We start from the raw sequence: 24411 nt of genomic DNA on the forward strand, positions 1-24411 counted from the left end.
GCCAACCCTCCGCTATCCTTAGCATGTTGAAGCTGCTCCAGCCTGATCCTGGGGGCCTTACCGTTCCACAGCAATCCCTGAAAAAGGGTGTTCACCACTCTGAAAACTTTCAAGTGTATAACCACCAGGTAATTGTGTAGAAAATACAATAGCTGGGGCATTAGAATAATTTTAATTAAGTTAGCTTTGCCTGCCAGTGACATTTTAAGGTTATTCCAAGTATTGATCTTATCCCTAAAGCGGGACAACAAGAGGTACACATTAAGCGAACAGTACTCAGAGTTTGGGTGATATTTGTACACCAAGGTATTTTAAGCTATTAACCACCGGGATGGGACAAGAGGCCGGGAGGACCACCTCCCGGTCCTCATCAACAGGGCGGATTTGGACCAGTTAATGGTCAGGCCTGAGAAGTGACCAAACTGCGTTATGACTGACATAACCCCCGGCAGTGACAGGGTAGGGTCTCCCAAAAAGAGTAGCATGTCATCAGCGTATAGCATAATTTTCTCATGAAGGCTACAATACCAAAACAATCAATCAGGGCACTCGACCGTATCAGGGCCGCCAGTGGTTCTATAGCAATCGCAAAGAGCAGGGGAGACAGCGCGCATCCCTGCCGCGTTCCCCTACCCAGAGCAAAAGCAGGCAACATTTTATCCGCCATCCTAATGGTCGCCCGAGGGGACGCATACAGTAGCTTTTAAGTTCCATGCCACAAAGCGATCCCCAAAGCCAAACCTGACCAGCACTGCCCATAGGTACCTCCAACTAACACTGTCAAATGCCTTATTAGCATCTCGCGACAGCAGAGCCCTACGACCCCCATTATCTGCCTGAGCTTGCATGTTTAAGTACAGCCTGCGTAGATTAGTAGCCGTGGACTTTTGCGGCATAAAACCAGCATGATCTTGGTGAGTAATTGAGGACACAATCCCATTGACCCGAAGCGCCAGGACCTTAGCCAGGATCTTCACATCACCCTGAAGCAATGAGATAGGCCTATAAGAGCTAGGGTCCACCGGGTCCTTCCCCGGCTTTAACCGTAGGATCACGTTGGCTCTATTCAAGGAATCAGGGAGGACCCCCTCCTCCAGTGAGGCATTAAAAACTGTTAGTAGTTCTGGCAGTAATTGCTCTCTGTATTGAGTAAACACCTCCACCACCAGGAGCCTTACATGTGGGAAAAGAACAGGCCACCCCCCGAAGCTCCTCTAAAGTAATTGGAGCATCTAGTTGCCTTCGTGCCTCAGCGAACAGCGAAGGTAGATCAATATGGGACATATAGGTCGCCAAATCGTCATCCGAGTAGGCCTCTCTCGACCCATACAGGTTCTCATAGAAAGCGGCCAGCTCGGATATAATGGCGTCGGAAGAGTTAATAATTTTACCATTAGATGCGCGAATGACACCAATAGCCGGTGACTGTTGTTGGGAGCGAGCAATTTTGGCAAGCAGGCGGCCCGTCTTCTCCCCCTCCTCATAAAATGCCAGTTTCGTAAAGAAGAGAAGAGGGATAGAGAGGGAGAGGTGTGAAAGGACTTGAAAGGTGCTCAGTGGGAGAGAGAAGGAATTCAACGCCCCCTCTTTTTCTGCCCACTGGGCCTGGGTGGGTAAATCTGGTGGCGGCCACCATGGGAGAGGGCAGCAGGCGAAGTCAGATTCTTGAAGCCAGGTTTCAGTAATGACAAGTATGTTAAAGGAATGGGAGATAAAAAGATCATGTACAGATGGAATTTTATAGGGAAAGTTAACTGTGCATAAGCACTATTCTTGCATCTTTTATTTTAATTTGCCTAGGGAACACCTTTGCTTACATTTTCATAGCTGTATATCTGCAGTGTAAGAGGCACTGCAGCTCCTCTAATTAGATGGCTGCCCACGCATAGCAAAGTATGAAGCAACACATGGAAAAAAGATCTGCCTTTGTTATGTGGGCACAGCTTCCACGGTTTAGGTCCTTTCCTTTTCTAAATCTGTGTAAAGTAACATGCAGAATGCAGCGTAGGCACCTTCAACTTGCCTGTACTTACCTTACTTCTGCATCTTGGGGGCCCCAGGAATTTCTAAACTCAAGGAATTTGATTTGTTAAACTTTTGTCCAATAGCTTTAGGTCTATTCTATCCCTCTTAAATCCTGCTATACTTGCATCCATTGGTTGTGCAGATGATGAGCAGCCTCAGTGTTTGGGGGGGGGGGGGGGGTGTCAACTCTTGATTTAGAATTTGGCATATCTAAACACCTTTGGTGAGAGTGACTGCATTGTATTCTAGTGGCTACTTTACGCTAGTTTAGAAAAGGAAAGGTTTATTTTAAGACGGTAATCAGACATGCTTTACAACTGTTTCTAGGTCTTTTAGATGTAGCTTGAATGAATTAATGCACCACAGCACCGCAAAACTTAAGCTAAAAGTGAGTCTCTCTTATTTTGTGGAAAGAATGAAATTTCATACCCACATAAAACACTCAGCATGGCGTACTGACTTGCTATAAACAGTGTGGGCTATGTGCTCTGGCATCTGGTTCATAACTTTAGTACTTTTGTCTATGGGGAAGAGTATCCACTTGATCCACACTACACATCTGTGCTGTATCAGACAAGTGTTCTGCACACATTTCTGTCATTTGGAAAAAGCAGGCTTTGAGGGTCTATACACTTATAATCAGACCCTCTAAAATGGTCGGGGGAGGGGGTTGCTAGATGCTAGAGATTTGGAGAGAACAAATACTGGTTGGAATTTATCAAAACTGTAGCAGACAGAATCTGAAGCAGCTGTGAATAGTAACCAATCAACATCTAACTTTAGGTTGTTCAGTTAAGCTATAAAAATAAAATCTAGAAACTGATTCCCACACTTCACCTTTAACCTCTTCCCGACCACACTATAGTTGAATGACGGCTACAGCACAGTCTCACATTTCTGGGAGGGTGTCTATTGCTGTCCCTCAATGATCGCACTTCCGGCACCCCCTGAGTTACCCATTGGCAGGGATCTGTGATCGCTATGTCCTTCAGACACAGCTGATCAGAGATCAGGTTAAAGAGCCAAGCACAGTGGCTCTTTACCATGTGACCAGCTGTGTCCAATCACAGCTGATGACAGCATAAACGGGGTTTCCCCGGTTATCGACAGTTCTCTCCCCACGCTGAGAACATGTGAGGAGAACCGATAAGCGGCAATCCACACAGGGGACATCTACACTGATAATAAGGGCACTGATAATCGAGGCACTGATTATCAGTGCACCCCCAGCAGTGTCCATCAGTGCTGCCTGTCATTGCTTACCAGTGATGCCCATCATTGTCGCCCCATCAGTGCAGCCTATTGGCGCACATTCATGAAGGAGAAAAATTACTGATTTACAAAATTATATAGCAAACTACATTTTGGTCTTCTTTTTTAGTTTGTTTAGCAAAAAATAAAAAGGCCAGTGGTGATTAAATGCCACCAAAATTAAGCTCCATCGGTCTCTGTAAATTATAACAATTTCATATGGGTACAGTGTTGTATGACCGCCCAATTGTCATTCAGAGCTGAAAATTGGCCTGGGCAGGAAGGGGGTGAAAGTGCCCAGTAGGCAAGTGGTTGATTTTGTGTATTTTATATCTGCCTAAAGTCCAGCTTTCAACTTTTTATTTTTAAGTTGACAACATTGACAGTAATAAGAAGGGTAAAAAGACATTACATCACACACAGCACCATCATTACAATGCCAAACAGAAAAATGGCTAACACCATCGATATCTTGGTTATACATTTTTGTAGTAGCCCTGTCACAACAGTTTTCTGGAGAAAAATCAAACTTCAAAAATAAGAATCCAATTGAGCAATGTTACAGAAAGGAAGTTATGTGTCAGCTTTTTACACACAGCAAAGTAACATTGCATCCAAAAAGCTGTTTGTGGGATGTTGATGTGCGGACATGTTCAGAGGGGTCTGCCAGAGTACTGGCAAAGATCCTGCCGCGTGTGTGCATATGTGCGGTGATCTAGTGCATGCACTAGATCCTGTAGACCTGGCAGAGACTCGCAGCTTATCTATGCATGTGTCTGATCTCCAGTAGTGATTGGCAGCTCTGAATAAGAAGGGTGAAGGGAGAACCTAAAATTTTGATGGAACATGTGTCAAAGGTGAACTTTTCCTTTAAGTGTTGAGACAAATAATTTACCACTGACAGGGGTGACTACAATGGCCAACTTTTATGTAAAACCTTTATCAGAAAAGAACAGGAAAAACTGTTGCTGTGACAGTTTGTGTAACTGCAGTGTGAGCTGAAGTTTAGTCCATCTATCACTCCCCTCCCCCCAAATTAACTATGCTGCTGTTCAAAGGTGTCTCTGTGCTTCTTTATCCAGTGTGGAGGCAGTCTAAAGCCTTGTACGCATGATCGGATTTTCCGCAGACAAATCCTCTGACTTTTGTCTGACGGGTGTGTGCTTGGATTTTGTCTTGCATACAAATGGCACACAATTGTCAGCCAACAAACGAACGTAGTGACGTACTACTTGGTTTTTCAGCTCTTGCGCACCATCCTTTGGGAACCTTCTGCTAATTTGTTTGGTGAGCATTGATTCCGAGCAATGCGTGTTTGTACTTTGGACTTTAGTCTGACTTGTGTACACACGATCAGAAAATCTGACAACAGACTGTTGTCCGTGGAAAATTTTAAAGCCTGCCATCTAAGATACAGTCTGTCAACACACAATTCCCATCGGAAAATCCGATCGTGTGTACGAGGCTTTATACAGGAGCTGTGGTGGAAGTGTTTGGTGTGTCCTCTATTACGGCACCTCATCCCGTACAGTAGTTGCAAAGTGGGGAAGGATTTTTGAGGGGATTGTAGCGGTGCCAGGCAAGATACAGAACAATATCGAGACAAAATTAAAAGAAGACAAACATTTATTAATTGCAATCAATCAACGATAGACAGCAGAACATGATAGGAAATATATATTAAGAGGATGAATGTAGCACAATTTCCCGATTCTTTCTTTGGCTTCTTCAGTGGAGTTTAATTCATATAATATAATGCATTCTACAGAAAAAAGAAATATAAATGTAATTAAACCTAACAATTTAATCAGAGAACAGCTGGAGAACAGAGAATGACCGAAATAAGTGAGGGTCCAAAATATGGAGAACTCAGAGATGAATGATATGCACATACAATTCAACATACCCACAGAGCAAGGATCGAGCCTGAAAAGATGCCCACAGGTCACGGCAAAGGGACACCAACCCTAATGTAACTGCAGGGGACAATTACTCGAATACTGGAAGGCAAAAACAAATTACGATAAGTAGGGGTTAATCACCATGAAAAAAGTCAGGGCCAATAATTATCCCTTACAAATGGGGCTAAACATAGCCTCCATACCTACCTAATAAAAATATTGAATATCAAAATGGTGGGGCGCACAAAGAACTGCCAGGATACATAGATTGTTCGTAAACGGCAGATAATGAAAAATCTGAAAGCATAATTATATAGAATGTAAGAAAAATACGGAAAAAAAATAATAAAAAGAAAAGGGGGACACATAAGTTAGAGTAAAACTCACCAATCAGCCTCAGTGGCCTGTCTATACTGATTGGTGAGTTTTACTCTACTAACTTATGTGTCCCCCCCCCTTTTTTTTTCCCCTGTATTTTTCTTACATTCTATATAATTATACTTTCAGATTTTTCATTATCTGCCGTTTACGAACGATCTATGTATCCTGGCAGTTCTTTGTGCGCCCCATCATTTTGATACTCATTAATATTTTAATTAGGTAGGTATGGAGGCTATGTTTAGCCCCATTTGTTAGGGATAATTATTGGTCCTGACTTTTTTTCATGGCGATTAACCCCTACTTATCGTAATTTGTTTTTGCCTTCCAGTATTCGAGTAATAGTCCCCTGCAGTTACATTAGGGTTGGTGTCCCTTTGCCGTGACCTGTGGGCATCTTTTCAGGCTCGATCCTTGCTCTGTGGGTATGTTGAATTGTATGTGCATATCATTCATCTCTGAGTTCTCCATATTTTGGACCCTCACTTATTTTGGTCATTCTCTGTTCTCCAGCTGTTCTCTTATTAAATTGTTATGTTTAATTACATGTATATTTCTTTTTTCTGTAGAATGCATTATATTATATGAATTACACTCCCCTGAAGAAGCCAAAGATTTGGTGAAACATGTCGGGAAATTGTGCTACATTCATCCTCTTAATATATATTCCCTAGCATGTTCTGCTGTCTATCGTTGATTGATTGCAATTAATACATTTTTGTCTTCTTTTAATTTTGGCTCCATATTGTTCTGTATCTTGCCTGGCACCGCTATAAACCCCCCAAAAATCCTTCCCCACTTTGCATATACAGGAGTTGTCACTGGCCAGATCTTGGTGAAAACAGAGGGGGAAAAAAACAAATAAACTAATGCAGCCACCACATCTAATGATTGGTAAGCTGCAATATATTTATATTTTTGCTTTTATTACCGCTTTAAAGTGATTGTTAAGTCTCACTTTTTTTCCTATAAAAATAACAAACCTGTTATACTTGCCTGCTCTGTTGCAGTGGATTTGCACAGAGCAGCCCTGATCCTTTTCTTATCGGGTCCCTCTTCTGTTATCCTGGCCCCTCCCCCCTGTTCAGTCCCCCCCACAGAAAGCAGCCTGCTATGGGGGCACCCAAGCTGAGTCACAGCTTCCTATGTCCATTCAGACACCGAGCCCTGCCCTGACCCTGCGCCCTGCCCTGACCCTCATTCTCATGACCCCGCGCCCCCTCTCTCTTTTTTTTGTTTTTAATAGCTGACTTTGACAGGATGACTGAGACACACGTGGACATCACTGGTCAGAGAGGGACCTCAGGTAAGTGTGAGGGGGGCTGCTGCACACAATACTTTTTATCTTAAGGCATTGAATGCCTTAAGATAAAAAAAACTTCTGACTTTACAATCCGCCATTTTCGGCCAAATGTATGAGCGCACTCATTAGAAAATGGTAAAGGACCTTAAAAGTTGTTCCCAATAATAATGCAGAAAATGCATGTCCATCATAGATGATTAAAAGGCCCTGTAGCAGTAGCACACTAAAGGATGTTAAAAAAAAAAAAAAAAAGTTTGCATAGCTACTATTCCAGAAAATATTACTTCTGTGTGAATGGAGCAAAATACAATGTTCTCCTTATATTGCTGCTACAGGTGGAATATTATTAATTTATTAAAAATAGGGTCTTCTCAAAAATACAGCTTTATTGCCACTAGATAGAGCTGAGGATTATAGTTATTTCCTATGATCTTCAGTGCCATCTAATGGCCGTAATGTAGTATTTTTCCAAACTACACAATTTTTTTTTTCTATAGCATTTGACCAGTAGAGGAAATAGTTACTCCATTCGCATAGAACAAATTTCTTTCTCTGGACAAATAGCCATTCAAACTTTTTTTGTTACACCCTTTGTTTTTTGGTTTTCCCAGTTTGAATCTGTGTGCTGATAGAATACATGCCCTAAGAGTCAGTAGGTGGTAGGTACTTGGGTAAGTTATCTCACCAAAGCTATATCATTTAGCAGAGGAAAAAAATCATACTCGTCCAGATGGCTGTAGCATCGATCCAATGCTGAAGCTATCCCCTGCTGGCTCTACATCAAGCGATCAACGACCACTGAACGCTCAGGGCCAGATCCACAAATATCGGGCGTAACTTAACTTTTCCCATTTAAGTTACACTGCCGCAAATTGGCCAAGTTAGTGCCCGATCCACAAAGCACTTACCTTGAAATTTGCGGCGGTGTAACTTAAATGTGTCCGGCGCAAGGCGTGCCGAATCTAATGGGGCGAGTCCCATTTAAATTAGGCGCGCTCCCGCGCCGGACATACTGCGTATGCTCCGTCGGGTAACTTACCCGACGTGCATTGCGCTAACAGACGTCGCTCCGACGTCATTTTCTTAGATGGTAACGTAAATGGCGTCCAGCGCCATTCACGGACGTCTTACGGAAACGACGTAGAGTTTGAATTTTCGATGCGGGAACGACGGCCATACTTAATAGGGCTTAGTCTACGTAAACACGGCGTAACTCGTCGTAAACGATGTAGATTTAGAGCGACGGGCCCGTCGGAGCGTTCGTGGATCGCCGTAAGTGTTCATTTGCATATTCTACGCCGGCCGCAATGGCCTCGCCACCTAGCAGCAGGCCTAGAATTGCATCCTTAAGATCCGACAGTGTAATTCAATTACACATGTCGGATCTTCTGTCTATCTCTTGGAAACTGATTCTGTGGATCAGTTCCAAAGATAGAAACAGGGATACGACGGCGTATCAGTAGATACGCCGTCGTATCTCTTTTGAGGATATGGCCCTCAGTTCTTAGGATCGCTCTGAGCACAGAACAGTGACTGTCAGTCACGGCTCTGTGCTTTGCTCATCTAGTGCTCACCGAAGTGTCAGACTGTGGAGGGGGTGAGAGCAGCTGAGCTCTCAGCAGTGCAGTGAAAGACTGAGCCAGGCATCTGGGTCGATCCCAACATTAAAGCGGTAGTTCACCCTCCTTTCCATCATTAGACCATTACATTCGGCATCGTAGCGCGAGCTACGGTATGCCGGTCTTAAATTTTTAATCCCCGTACTCACTGTGCTATCGATGATTGAAGAATCCGACTCCCGCGGGGAATGGGCGTGCCTATGGAGAGGGAGGATGATTGACGGCCGGCTCTGGCACGTCACGCTCCCCGAAGACAGCCGGAATAGGTCCCCGCTATTCACGGCGCCTGCGCACAGGCTATGCGCAGGCGCCGTGAATAGCCAAGCCTATTTCGGCTATTTCCGGAGAAGCGTGACGTGCCAGGGCCGGCCGTCAATCACCTTCTCTCACCATAGGAACGCCCATTCCCCGGATTCTTCAATCATCGATAGCACAGTGAGTACGGGGATAAAAAATGTAAGACCGGCATACCGTAGCTCGCGCTACGATGCCGAATGTAATGGTCTAATAAAAAAAAACTTTTTTTTTTTAACAGGGTGAACCCCCGCTTTAATGTTGAGATCCCTACAGAGTCTGGACCGCCTCTATAATGTCAGCCAACCGTGAGCTTTAGCTCGCCGTCAGTTGACTCTGGATCACAAGAGTGCAGAATTAAGTGCACTCCTGTGATCCACAGGAGGATGTATGGCCACAAGAGCTTTGGCTATACATCTCATTTAAGCTAACATTTAGCTTTAATACATGAATGAAACTTGGGCCCAAAGCTATTGAGCACAAAACCAGCCGAAGGTACTACAACTTGATAAGTATTTAAAGCTTTTACCATGTCTGAAGGTACCAGTATTCGATCCCCATTGCCATCACGCACAGTGTCTAAATTAATTTACAAGCATTTTATATTCATAGCAGTAGCACTCACAAGTGCTTTTAGTCTCGAGATTTACCTCTTCGCGACCTGTGGTATGTAGCGTTCTAATCAGTCATATCCTTTCCAAATACAGGGCTATGTATGGGCTCTCCTTAGTTATGTTAATGCACTTTGCTATTTTTTTTGACAGGCAAATAGCTTTTACGGCATTCATATTTCTTTTTTCTTATTTTATGCACATGGTTTGCCTTGATTTAATTGCCTCTTTTAACTTTTATCACATTGAAAGCTTTTCTCCTATACAGTCAATGCCATGAACTGAAATGCAAGAGAGGTCAGGTGCCAAGTGAACAGTCTTGATGCTTCATGTGATTACCAGCCTCTGTTTATTACTTGTGTAAATACCAGTAATCTGCCTCCTGGCACAGGGTATCCTCCCACCTCATTGCCAGTCTGTGCACCTATTAACAGTTTATTGCTCTCATCTTTGTTAAAAACCTGATCTGTGAAGTTACTTATTGAATAGGAAGTAGTAACATCCATCAGTTGTGATACAATTTACCACATTTGTGGTGCGCTGCTTTTCTAGAAATGGTGTGTTAATGCACTGCATACAAGTAAATGGGTCCCTGGGAGTCAAAGCCACCTTTTTGAAATTTAAAAATGTACTTTATATGGTTATCTCTTATCAATGTGTTATATTTCAAATTTTTGTAGTCATTTTCCATTGTTTAAGACACAGGAGATACATTGTGAAGTAAACACATCTTGGATACTTTGAATGCATCCCAGGCAATCCATTTAGCTCAAAATCATGTTTTTATACTTCTGCCATTGACCTGCTACTGATTCGTGTTCCAATGTACACAAACCCTACTGTCTTAGTTTATTTGTGAATGGCTCCTGGACCTCAGCATTCTTCCTCCCAATATATGTATATACCAAGGAAACCATATTTGGATAATTTAGGCCTTAAGTACACTGGATGTTTTTGGACGTTTTTACAGCTGCTGTTTTTGGCTTCAGACGTTTTTTTCTACAGTCAATAAACTCTCCAGCATGTTATCCTGTGTCCATGCACACATAGGCTGTTATTATATTATCTATTATACAGGATTTATATAGCGCCAACAGTTTACGCAGCTCTTTACAACTTGAAGGTAGACAGTACAAATACAATACACTTTAATGTAGTAGGAATCAAAGGGCCCTGCTCCTTAGAGCTTACAATCTAAGAGGGAAGGTCAAGAGGTAATAACTGTGGGGGTGTGCTGATGGAGAAATTAAATGTACAGTTGTTAGGTGGGGACCAGATAGGCTTCTCTGAAAATTATGAATTTGCAGGTTTGTCTTAAAGTGGATAAAGTAGTTAACAGTTTTTGGCTGTAAAAATGCTCTAAAATCAAAAAACGTTAATAAACGCTCAAAAATGCAGCTCACCTGTATTTAACGTTTTTATACCCATTGAAAAAAAGCACTAACACTAAAAAACACTATTGCAAAAACGTTGGAAAAACTCACTACAAGGCTACTGGCGTTTTTATAAGGTTATTCTAATGTCCAGTGTGCATGAGGCCCTACTGTTAGTCCCATGTCTGTTATCAAAGCAAACCTGAATATGATTAAAGCCAAACAATACCAAGTGATTGGTAGTGGAATTTTAACTGCTGCAGGTGGTAACCGGGATAATTCTGGATTGTTGTTCTACCAAACCCTGTCCACTAAATGATAACCTGCAATTGTTCATTAATCATTTTCTACTTCCACTTTTATGGGTTCATGCACACTAGGCAGCAGAAAAAAAAATGCCAGAACTGCTGGCAGAAAAAACGCTCCTATTGAGCATATTGTATCTGCCTTTAAAGGGGTGTTCCAGTCATTTTTAATGTTTATTAAAAGTCAGCAGCTACAAAAAGTGTAGCTGCTGGCTTTTAATAAACATACACTCACCTGCTCTACGTTCCAGCGACACGCTGGCCGGGGGTCCCGCTCCTCTCCCCCCCTCTTCGGCCGGCGTCTTCATTCTAAGTGTGGGCACCCGGCTGTGACAGATTTCGGCTTCACAGCCGGGCATGGCAAAAAACAAAAGAACAAAAGCTGGACAGCCGCACTCCAAAATTTTCTTTAAAAGAGATGTCTTTATTTTCAACTGTGCATACAGTCACTGCAAGCCCACAAAAATCAGTATGGCCAACGTTTCGCACTGGCGTCAGTGCTTAGTCATGGCTAGTCACAGCCGGGCACCCACTGCGCATGCGTGAGCGGCGCTGCGCCATCAGATTGGACAGGCGATCGCCTGGGATCTGTCACGTGTCCCAGGCGATCGCCTACAGGGAGGGGCTGCCAAAAGGCGATTAGACTATTCGCCTTAGCAGCCCCTCGGCGGAAGGAGGAAGTGTGACAGGAAGTCCCACTCCTCCTGAAGCCCCCACTCCCCCCCCAAAAAAAATTACATGCCAAATGTGGCATGTAAGGGGGTGAGGAGTGGATTAAGCGGAAGTTCCACTTTTGGGTGGAACTCTGCTTTAAGTGCATATATGTTTTTATAAGTGGTTTTCCCCAAAAACACTACAGGAAATGTTTCTGCCCGAAAGCTCCTCTCAAAAACGCACTTGTGATGGTTTTTTATTTTTCAGCCTGTAAACTTTTCTCTACAAATAGGCCTGTAAACGCCAAAAGGTGCATGGACACATAGGCTAACACAGCAACCAAGGACATTGGGTAGTATGGGCCGCCTGTGTCCTATTAACAAATTAAAAGGCAGAGAGAGGTGGATGAAATGAGTGATGGTGACTGCGCTGTGTGGGGGAGGGGTAATAACAAAATGAGAATCAAAGCAGGGTAAAAAATCCCACCAATTGGGCGGGGTGATACCTAAACGGCAATATCCAACCTAAACAATGGGGGTGAGTGGCCTGTGAAATAGTGACAGTATGCAAAAAGAAATAAAAAACACAATACTATGGATACATAATAAGTGTGTGTAAGTCCAGAAATTGGTACCATAAAACCAAGTTAAATGTGGTACCATAAATTACAGTGCAAAATCCAATAAAACAAAGTCCAAATGTAGTCTCACGTTCAAAAAGAAAAAAATGTTAAAAGAGTACAGTCTTTTGTGCGCTGTGAACGATAATATAGTGAAGAACCAAAACTCCAGTGTTGAAAGGAAGGCAAGCTTCGGTGCACACACCTCTAGTGGTATAGAATGCTCACCTCGAAGGCCATAGCACGGACAGCCTAGATACCACTTTAACGCTGTGTGTTCAATGGCTCAGCAGGGTTTGTGGTTAGATGTGGTCTCCACGTTAGATGATCATGTTAGAAGGTAAAGGACAAAAGGCAAACATGGCATAATACTGTAAAGATGGTTTTAAGAAATAATAAATCACATGCGCATGCACTCACATGGAGGCCGTGAGCAGTGGGCCTATCTCCAACGAACGGCGAGTTTGTGCGATCCAATCAGTGATCTTGATTTATACAGTAGTCCACTCTCTTAAGTTACCACTTTGACATCCACTTGATACTGGCATGAAGAGTGCTCAAGGGGTATATATGGACAAGAGGAGAGGAAGGCAAATAGTACAGCTCCGCATAAAAAGTGTTTAATGTAAAAAATAGATAAATATAAAACTCACATTTCAAATAGCAGGACGTTTCCAAACAAAACGAGCGACGACGGGAGGGATACGAGCTCGTCGCTCATTTTTGTTTGGAAACGTCCTGCTACTTGAAATGTGAGTTTTATATTCATCTATTTTTTACTTTAAACACTTTTTATGCGGAGCTGTAACAAATTTATCTTCTATCAGGGCTGAGGCATTGAAGCTCAAAAGCAAGTCATAAAGACGGGATTTCCTTCACATTTTAAAACTGTTTTGTTGGATACGCTATTAAGGATGTTTATATAGGAATGTATGAACCTGTATTCAATTGTAATGCTTATGAGAGTTCTTCTTTAATGCTGGGTGTAATACCTATGTATAAGTTTTTAATTTTGAAAAAAATAATAAATTGTTAAATCCCCCATCAATTAAAATGGTTGGAAGGGCTGAAGGTTTTTTACCTTCGTGCATGAAGGTAAAAAAAAAATGCTGTGTGTTGCTCCCCCTACAGCCCCTCCTAATACTCACTGGAGCCCCCTCTCGATCTGATGCTCACGTGATGTGCACGTGAGCCTCAGCTGTCCTGGATCTCTCTCTCCTCATTGGCTGAGACACAGCAGTGGGAACCATTGGCTCCCACTGCTGTCAATCACTGCCAGTAAAGAGAGGGCGGAGGGCCGGGCTTGGGAGCGAACACACACCATTCCCCTCAGAGTAAGCGGCTGGTTATTAGAGGCACTGGTCAAGGGGAAGGAGCCAGGAGTGCCAGCTGGGGACCTGAGAAAATGAGGATCAGGGCTGCTTTGTGCAAAACTATTACAGGTAAGGTAAGTACAACGTATGATTTTTTTTATTTGTTTTTTCCACGTATCACTTAATTTTTTTGCTTGGCTGCACATACGCTTTTTTGTTTAGACTAGAATTTTAAATAGTGGAAGACCTCTTTCACACTGAAGGTGCTTTTCAGGCTTTTTAGCGCTAAAATAGCACATTAAAAGTGCCTCTCAAGCCTCCCCAGTGTAAAAGCCTGAGTGCTTTCACACTGGGGGGTTGCGCTTGCAGGACCAAAAAAAAAGTCCTGCAAGCAGCGTCCTTGGGGCAGTGCGGGAGCGCTGTATACACCGCTCCTAAACCACCCCTGCCATTGAAATCAATGGGCAGTGCAGCCGAGGCGCCTGCAAAGCGATTAAGCAGCCGCGCATTGTGGGGGTGGTTTTAGACCTTTCCTTGGCCGCTAGCAGGGTTAAAAGCACCTGCTAGCGGCCAAAAAGTGCTGCTATAACCGGCAAAGTGCCGCTAGACGCAGCGGCGCTTTAACGCTTATGCGGTCACGCTGGCAGTACAAAAGGGCTCTCGGGGTTGGACTTGGGTTAAGTTTTTAGAAACTTTGAAAGATTGCAAAGATAAAGAGAACATCAAAACCAAGTCCTGTCTAGGTTTGGATATTATGGTAATATTCACTTTGATATTGCAAGAAGCTCAAAATGAGTGCACTGACCGTGGAAATTTCTCAGGACTTGGCTATAAAACCTGTGGTACTCAAAAAGTTAAATGCTTTGCAACTTGTGATGTTAATAAAACTATAGAGCATCACAGCAATGTTCAAATACACACTTTATGCGGTGGTTGATTTTTATTCCCCTTTGTATATTGAGTCTTGTGTTCAGTCCACACTGGGTTAAATTAGAAGCAATTTTTTATGCTCTTTTCGTGCTACTTGCTGAAGTGTAGAGCTTAAGAAAACCTGGCTCTGCTTTTATTAGAAGTCTTAAAGATCAAAAAACACTTATTTTTCAGTAGATCTCAAAACCTTTGATGGAATTTTGGCTTCCACCATTTAGTACATTTTTTTCCTCAGCGTGCCTCCACCTATCTGAAATATTCCATGCTCTGTTTATAAGGCTGAGAAGGCGCAAACCAGCTACCAGCTACAAGCACTTCATGTTACAGGCAGAGGGCCACATCTCCACACCAGCCGAGCTTCTCTAGAATAATATGATGTTCAGATAGCTTCAGAAAATACTTATCCTGCGGCTAGATTGGGAAAAATTAGTTGATAAGCGTAACTAAAAAAACATTACAGAGTGCAGCTGATTCAGCTGTGATTTGCCACGGGCAGAAGTGGTTTCACGTCAGACCTAATTGTGAGGCTGGAAATGTTTTTCCATGATCCATCATGCTTTAACACAAATATGGGGAACAGTGTGGGGAAAATTTGGGCTGACATCAGAGCTTGGAAAGGCAATAGGTCAAATTAAGCTAGTGTACTCACTCTGAAACCACCATTTTATTCTTATAGTTAAAAGCCTTAACTGGGATAGGGAAATTTAGGTTAACAATCTCTGGGGAAACTATTTGAGATGAGCCATAGTGACAATATGAAACCTAATGATCTCTAGGCTGAAACAGATTCGGTCAAGATTGGTTAAACTAGGGGCAAATTATTTTATTTATTTTTTTTTGGTTGGCATGTCCTGACATAAGTGGTTTAATGCTTACTGCACCTAAAAGTAATTTTCAGTTGTAAGTGAAGACTGTCGGCTTCTTTTAATATAAGTGTGATATTGGGCTTGCATTATCACTTTACATCATTCTTGTCCTGTTGCATTGTGAGCACAGGAGGTTGCCCAATAGGCAATGGCTCCATTCTGAGATTTATTTAAATTTTCTCAATAAATGCAAAGAGTTCAATGATTGCAGGGTGGAAAAAGAATACAGTGATGTCACCCTCTCCACCTAGTCCAGTCCGAAATTGCTTTGCAATCTGGACCAATGTAACCAATGAACATATATCCAGTGCTTTAAGTGGGCCAAAAGAGGTGCCGGTACTCTATTAGGCGCCGGTGCTCCCCCCCCCCCAATACTGATATATATATATATATAATGAGCTCTCATGGAGGTAACATGGAGGGAGGGAGCTAACAGAAATGAAAATTGTCCATCACCACCAATAAAATGGTATTTCCAATTGCCATCAAATTAAGTTTTTTCCTGACCTACCTTGTGGCAGCAGAGCGAGGCAGGCACTGAAGTCGGCGGGCAAATGGGAGGTCTGGTCTAGCACGGGGCCTGGCTCCGCTGCTCTCACAGTAACTGACTGGCTTGTCTCCACCCCCCGGTAGCAGGCTGAGCTTGACTCAAGCACGTAGCCAACGCCGCCCGCACGGGCGCGGAGACTACAACTCCCATGATAATTAGCGGCACTGTGGCGACGTCACATGACAATAACAGTCATGATTCCGTCATTCAGCGCCGCAGACGGATCGCGGACAGCCGCGGCGACTATTGTTTCGCGGTCTGTCTGCAATACAAACAGACAACATTACTTGGGGGGACACACAGTAAAATTGGGGGGGACGTGGCCCGCTCAGGCCCCACCCTGGAGACGCCCCTGACTACAATGCTGTAGCTAGCTCTCCGCTGCGTTCTGGTACCGGAAACCCACGTACTGGGCGCACGGAGAGGTGCTGGTACTCTCCAGGGCCATTTTTGGAAGTGGCGGTACTGAGTACCGCCGTGTTCCGGCCCACTTAAAGCAAGTACCTGGAGTAGTTCTTAAATGTAATCCCAAGTCATGCTCAAATTTTCTAAACCTGCAACTTTCTGCTTTTTATAAATAAATGTCTGACCCATCAGTTTGAAATCTGGGGACACCCTACTGACCATACCAATGTATAACACCCTAACTCACCTACCTATTTGTAGCCATAGCTATAAAATCACACCCCAATTTTAGCACACCCTGAAACCGTTTGTCACAGAATTTGGGAATGAGACATTCAAGTTATAAATACAAAATACCTCAGAAACCATGCGTACAAAAATGATGCGGTGCACTAATGTGAATTGTGGATATGACCCAACTGTAGTAACAGTGGGAGAGTCTTAAAGGGGCATGGTTAAAGAGAACCTTGGCCTATTCTACTCTAGGTCATATCTAGAACAGTTTTGAATATGGACTCTACTGGTACAAAAGAGGGCAAACACAATGCAAATGGCGCTGGAGGGCTATTTGAACCAAGTCTCTGTATAAAGTTCATAAAAGTTCATATGGGATCTTAAAAAGTGGAAGGATGGTTGGTGGATCGGACCACCTACGGCAGCACCCTTAGAGTGAAGCAACTCTGTAGATACCAAGAAAAGACAAAGGGGACACCAGACTAAGTGCAGCAATAAAAACACTTTGATTTCTTAAAAGCACAAATTGGTAACTCACATTTGGTGAATCAAAGTAAGCATGTGAATATACTCAATGGCCAGGCTCAGATGTTCCCCGGGGTGAAAGTGGGTCAGTGTATGAATATACCTAAAATTTATTACAAATATAGAATAAAATACCACTGTTCGATCCCATTGGAACCGGCAATGTTAACCAGAAAATAACTGCTTAACAATTATTGTGTCCACATTAACACCAAGGGATCAAACAAAGGTCGACGCATTTTGCAATCGGGACCTTGTATTCTTGGTAATAGCGATGAGTAGTCTGAATGTTATTCTGAGGTGAAAGGGATTTGGCAGCAGATATTGGTGAGCGAAAAAAAACTTGGAAGGGTCCAAAAATGGTAATACACCTCATTTGAGATGGTCCCAAGGAAAATAATTTGAAGAGTATCCAGAGCATGAGAACACCACAAGCAGCATAGTCCCCATATACAAGTCCATCTGTATCGCATCAAACATCACTCGGACAATCTATAATATCTATAACATTGAATATTAAAAAATGTATACAATTCCCGGACAGCTCTAAATTAGTAACGCGTAAATGTCCAAGTAGTTGGATACTGCATATAAAGAGCCCCCAATGTATCCTCCAGAGGCCACTTCAAGCATACCAGCATAGGCTTCCACCACCAATCATGTGCTCTAGGTCACGTATGCATAATGCAGAGTTTGGGTATGAGGTGTGCAAACCACACAGTGAAGAAGTATGTAATGCACAGAGTACAGGGGTAAGAGGTGAGTGATGCACAAGGTGCAGGGGACAAGAGTCCATACTGGCCATACGTTATACAATTTTATTCAATTTTCCTTCAGCTATGTAGTGCAAGGGCCTGCCCAATTGCATACAATTTTAAAGTGTTTAGGTTTGACCTCATATGATTTTGGTCAATCTAAAAAATTTTTTACAGGAAAATGTTATAATGTATGGCCAGTTTTAACTAACAGAGTGCAATGGCCAGGAGTGCTTTAAACTGCATAGAAAATATGAGGTTCATACTGGCAAATCAACCCCTGTAGAAGGGATCACGTTTCTATATACCTAGACATTTGGTCACATAACCACCCACTATGGGGATCCAAGAAACGGAAGTATGCCCTGCCTTTTGTTGCAGTTTTTGCCTGGGAAGGCAAAGGTGTAGGGGATTTATTAAAATAAACTATAATCAGATCTGCTGTAATTAGTAGATGAACAATGTGATGATTGCGATTATTGTTATAGTCTTTAATCAAAATAAGTTTGTGTGTTATGCATATCTAATAGATTTTTTATTTTATTATTTTCAGGCAGGACGGGCAGTAGAATCTTGACGAAAAAGGTATGAACAATTGAATCTACAAAGGATGCTGTGTGCTAATAGGCTTTTACCTTACTACCTTTACCATAAATATTTATAATACTCACCATGTCATCTCACAAATCAGATAAGAGGAAGGAAATACAGGATGCTCCTTCCATACCGCCCTGGTAAACAGAAGTTGACTAAACAGTAAAACATGAGAAGAATGTCATATTTCCTATGACGTTTTATATGACTAATACCGAATTTCATCATGGCCTAAAATTCTTTAAATATGTTCCATTTTAGTGTAGTCTAAGGTTTATGAAGTGAGGTTTATACTAGGGAAAAAAATCTAGCTGTATAATTTTCAGCATGTTCTAAATATTAGGAACACTGTGAAGGTTCTCCTTTATGCAAGTCATGGTATAGCTAGTATTAGACATTCACCTGGACTTGTTCTGCATTTCCTAGCTCATTCAAGTCACTTCATTGCACTCCTGTGACCCATAGGAGAAGTCCAGCCAAACAAGCTTTAGTGGATTGAGACAAACCAATTATCACTGACAGGGGTGCTTATGGCTAGTTTTGACAACCAGCATTTTTCCTCATGGTAGGAATGCCGGTTACCGCTAGGAAAGGTTGCCAACTGTCAGATTTACTGACAGTTTTTAAAGATCAGGGATTTTGTTAGAGCTGTCCGTAAATGTCCGTTGGACCGATTTTATCCTGACATAAAATTTCTCTTTTTTTTTTCAGGCAGGTTAGTTTTGGCTCAGCTAGGCTGGAGTTGGCAACAGAAGGAGCAGGCAGCCGCATTTTCCGATTTATACTCCTAGTCCTGGCTGCAAAGTGATCTCAACTGTCCTCTGCCTGGCGCCTGTCTGCCTAGATAGGTAGTTGAAACCCGGTGCTTGTCAGGCAGCAACAGTTTCTGAAGCCTGTGCCCATGGCCCCACATGACCCACAGCTACACTACACTCTCCTCCTGAGTAACCTATCCTGCTCTTCTGTAGCCGCAATTTTTTTTTTCAGACACTGTCAAAGAGGGGGATTTGGTGTGGAAGAAGAGCACTGTACTGGGGGAGGGGACGATTTGTGGTAAAAGGGTGTATTACTGCACTCTGTACACCCCTGATCTGCACTCTGTACGCGGGGCGAACCTGAACCCTGCACTCTGTACACTGTGCACCCCTGATCTGCACTCTGTATGCGGGGCGAACCTGAACCCTGCACTCTGCACTGTGTATACACAGTGCACAGTGAACCCCGCAAGCAGCACAAGCCCAAATCCTGCACTCTCTACGCATCTGTATGGGGAATTTTGCATTGAAATCCTGTAGCAACTGCAAGTCAAGCATTTGGCACTGAGCTCAACAGGCAAGTTTGACAGGCAATGCTGACATATCGAGTTAAAATGTCTGCACTATGAAGCTAAGCATCAAGGGCATGTGCCAGAGGCGATTCAGTTCGCATGTGCCGCGCTATATAAGTCTTTCATTCATTCATTCACTCTCAAGCAGCTGCTATGTTCATTTAGAGGTAGGGATGGTCATTGTTTACTCATCCTCTTTTAGGCCACTCCCACTATTGGACAATCTGGTCATATCTATTGCTCTTTGGAATGCATAACGGAACTTTTTTCAACTGTATCCTAGCAGGGTGACTGATAACTTGTTATTTTGTTTTGACGTATTAAATGTAAACAAGGCAAATTAAGCAGCCGTACATCATACAATTTTCTTATTCAATTTTCTTTAGATTCACCATCAACCTTGTAGTGCAAGGGTCTGCCTGATTGCATCCAAATTGAAAGTGTTTAGGTTTGACCTGATTTTATTTGGTTTTGGTAAATTCAAAGGAAAGCTGTACCTTACCTGTTATGGGTATTGTGTTTATACTGTTTTAGTTTCCAAAAGGAATTCTGTCTTTTCCATGTTCTGGCAGTAAAAAAAGTTGCGGGAGGTTGGCACTCCTGCCGCTAGGATTTGTCCTATTCCCACAGCTCGGAGCTGTGCTAAAAGGCAAACTTGCAGGAAGATAAAACACTGCGTACAGGAATTGATTCTATATCACTGTCATACAGTGACATGAATGAAGTGTCACTTTGTACACTTCAAATAAAGTTGAGTAAAAAAAAAAAAAAGAACCACTGCGGCTTAGTGTGGGGCAGCTGTCGGGGCATAACAATGGTCGCCTTTTTATGCGTTTACCTAAAGCCTTATTCGTGAATGTAAAACCTTTATCCTGAAAGGGGAAAAGTGTTGCTGTAAATGCTTACAGATAGTGCTGGTGCATCTAAGGCCAAGTTCTTTTGCCTGTTTTTTTTTTTTTTTTGCATTTTTTTATTTGTGTTCTTGTGCATTTTACTCATGTTCTTTTTCTATTTGGCATCACAGTACATAAAATTGCATAGGCATGCTTCATTTTTTACTGAAGCATTGAAAGGCAAGAAGAAGCGGATGTGAACGATCTTATTAAGTTCAATGTATTTTTCTGACGCATGTGTTCTAAAACGCTCATAAAAATGCTTAGGTGTGAACCAGGCCTAACACGACCCTCTCCTTAGTTGTCTCCGTGGCTCCTCGATCCAAAGTGGAGACACCCCAAGACTGGAAATACTGGCCAGGTTTCCAAGCAAAATAAAAGAAAAATGCCTAAAAAAACATTAATTGATTATATTGCATAAGGAAAAAACATGTAAATTGGTTATTATATGCTCTTTAATTTTAAATTCACTTGTTTTCAAAGGAATTTGATGCCTTGCTTACCCAGGCAGCTAAAGCGAAACCAGGTCCAGCATTTTTCAGAGACTTGGGTGATAAAGGTGAGATTTTATTTTCTTATGTCATTTATCGAGTGTTGGTTTATTTCTTAAATAAATGCTGTGGGCTCTTTAACAGAGCTCACAATGGCAACGCCATCTTTGTCCAGGTATCCCCCTGGCTCATTGACTACTTCTAGAACAAGATTGGTTGACTTCTTGCCTGTGTATGTACGGTATATAGTATGTTCTAATAAGCCTAGCGCCATGTTGCTGCCTCTCAGTGACTAACTAGTGTAAAAATTAATAACACTCACATAGGTCAGTCCACCCGGCCATTGTCTCTCAGAATATTCCCCCTCCCTGATTGCTAGCATACTACACTGAACAGAGTGATCATTCTGGGAGGAATTGCTGAGAAAATGCAACCTACTAGGTAATGTCCTTCTCCCAGGGTGCTTTTCTTGAGAGACGAGGCAGAAAAAAACTGTAATTCATTATCTGTAGTAATGTTTTAAGTCAGGAGTGCTAAACCTTTTGAAGAGTGTGGGCCACATAGGTGATTTAGTAACCGGTCGTGGGCCCAATGAAATTAAATGGTTCAGAATTTAATTTTTTTTATTTTGAATAGCACAATGAAGATTTTAAACAATTAGGATCATTTTATGTGGGACCAATCCCTGTTGGATGTTGAATCACAGTCATAAAAATTATCCCATTTTTTTATTAACCAGATCTCCATTTATTCTATGTTTGTGCTCAGACAAAAAAAAAAAAGCACCACACGAGTGCTGCAGCCTTCACTGTATTACGTTCTTTGCAGCCATCCCTTGAATTGCCAAAGCAAGAACTGTGCACAATCTATACAAAAAAACAGACCAAAGAGGGGCATGCCCAAATAGCTTAAAGGGGTTGTAAAGGTGAAAAAATGTTTATAGCTTCCTTTACCTTAGTGCAGTCCTCCTTCACTTACCTCATCCTTCGATTTTGCTTTTAAATGTCCTTATTTCTTCTGAGAAATCCTCACTTCCTGTTCTTCTGTCTGTAACTACATGCAGTAATGCAAGGCTTTCTTCCTGGTGTGGAGAAAGCCTCTTGAGGGGGAGGGGGCGAGCAGGAGTGTCAGGATGCCCACTAACACACAGCTCCTTTTTCTATCTGAAAAGTAGTGTCCTGGCTTGCCTGCTCGCCCCCTCCCCCCTCAAGAGGCTTTCTCCACACCAGGGAGAAAGCCTTGCATTACTGTGTGGAGTTACAGACAGAAGAACAGGAAGTGAGGAATTCTCAGAAGAAATAAGGACATTTAAAAGCAAAATGGAAGGATGAGGTAAGTGAAGGAGGACTGCACTAAGGTAAAGGAAGCTATTTAGGGGGAAAAAATTTACCTTTACAACCCCTTTAATAAACTGCCTTATTAAAACTTTTTTTTAATAAGGCAGTTGTTAACCCACTGTAAGGTTTACGTGACCCACCACCCCACTGTAAGGACTTTATACAATCCTCATTGTCTCTTAAGGATAGGTGTTCCTGTGTCTGTGTTTTACAAAAAAATGATGATTATACCTCATTTCAGAGCGTCAGTCGGCGCTCACGTGACCCACCACCTCTCTCCTCTCCCCATATGACAAATGCAGCAGGGCGAGGCAGAGATTCCTCTGCTGATGTCAGTCTGGAGGGGAGGAGGAGAGAGGGGGTGGGTCACGTGAGCTGTGAAAAGGACAGGAGAGCTGCGGCTGATGGGGGCACGTAAACTGACCACAGTGTCAGGGCTCGGCAGGCATAAAGCACTGTGGTCAGTTTACAATGGGGAGGGCAGAAACTGGCAGGATAAGGCAGTTTTTTTTAGGTGTTACGGGCATCCAAAGGACAAGCACTGTGCAGTATAAAATGCTTTAAGGGGGACAGGATCCATTTTTTTTTTTTTTTTAAGTTAACAAAAAGTAGTATTAAAATTCTTACACCAGCAGTTTACAATTTTTAGTGCTGCAGGCTTCTGCTTCCTCAGTGCTGCTTCTCTGAATGTCTGGTCTGCATTAAAAAGAGTTAACCGTGGAAAGTGCAGACTTGATCCAATCTGGAAGATGGGAGGATCAGGGGAGTGCCTTGCCTTTCTAGGCTTTAGGGCTGTGTGTTTCTATTGCTGTATACAATGTAGGAGGGCACAGCACTACTCCCTTGGATGCAAGGGTTACTTAGTAGGATACTGCAAGAGAAAGGACCCGCCCTAAAATAGGAAACCTTGGGAATTAGTCATCATGTCATCTTAAACTTAATAAATTTAAGGATTAAAAAATAAAGAAGCTGCATATAAGCAAGTGATTAAATCAGCTGCTTGAAAGTAAGGCTATAATATCACATGAAAGTTTTTTGCTCGGCCAAAAATATATTTTTTTTGGGGGGGGGGGGATTTAGTGGGAAAGGTTAAGAGTTCCTGTTGGGTGTTACTTATGTTCAGGTGTCTATTATAGCCATTTGTCCTCACTTCCTGTTCTGCCAGACAGGAAATTAGGACTCTGCATGACCTGGACTTATCACATGGTGCTGCTCTCTGCATCATTTAGGCTGGATTCACACCTATGCATTTTTAGTGCTTTTTGCATTTTTCAGATTTGTACTACAGTCCATTTACCATGATTTCCTATGGAACACGTTCTGTAGTGCAAATTGCAAAAAGCTCAAAAAATGCATAGGTGTGAATCCAGCCCTTAGTATTTGCCTCCTACCAGAAGAAGATGACCTGTGATGTGAACATTACACGACAAAGGTTGTGTATAGAGATTTTTATTTACAGTGATAGTGGTGCTCCCAGCGGGGTGGGGGCCAATATTGGGCAAGGCCTGAGATGAGTTGGACAGATTTTTTTAATTTACAGAGAACTGATTCTGCTGAAAAGAGGTCTTGCATTCGGTGCTGCAGCATGCTTGTATTCATTTTGTATTTTCCTTATTTCTTTTCTTTCTAAAAATGTACATGGATGGTTACCGGTATCTTGCATTCATGATTACTTGCATGTGTTTAGTCTTTGCTGTGACTTTTTGAAGTTTCCCACTTTGGCACCTTGGATGTGTTGCTCTTCTCAATTCCAGCTTTTCTGTTGTACCTAATAATTTTTTTTTTTTTTTTTTTTTTTTTTTTTGAGGAAAACTAAAGGATTGAAGACTAACATACATCAAACTTTCTCAAACATTAT

General features: G+C 42.5%; 1 protein-coding gene across 1 annotated transcript in view; it reads left to right on the forward strand.

Moving 5' to 3' along the window:
* The window catches only part of MICU2 (mitochondrial calcium uptake 2), a 538279-nt gene that overhangs the window by 348055 nt on the left and 165813 nt on the right, over positions 1–24411 (forward strand). The window contains 2 exon segments of the mRNA XM_040339327.1: positions 18465–18496; positions 21209–21284. Coding sequence (XP_040195261.1) covers positions 18465–18496; positions 21209–21284 — 108 coding nt within the window.

This window comes from Rana temporaria, chromosome 2, assembly GCF_905171775.1.
Source record: "Rana temporaria chromosome 2, aRanTem1.1, whole genome shotgun sequence".
Classification (NCBI taxonomy): Eukaryota; Metazoa; Chordata; class Amphibia; order Anura; family Ranidae; genus Rana; species Rana temporaria.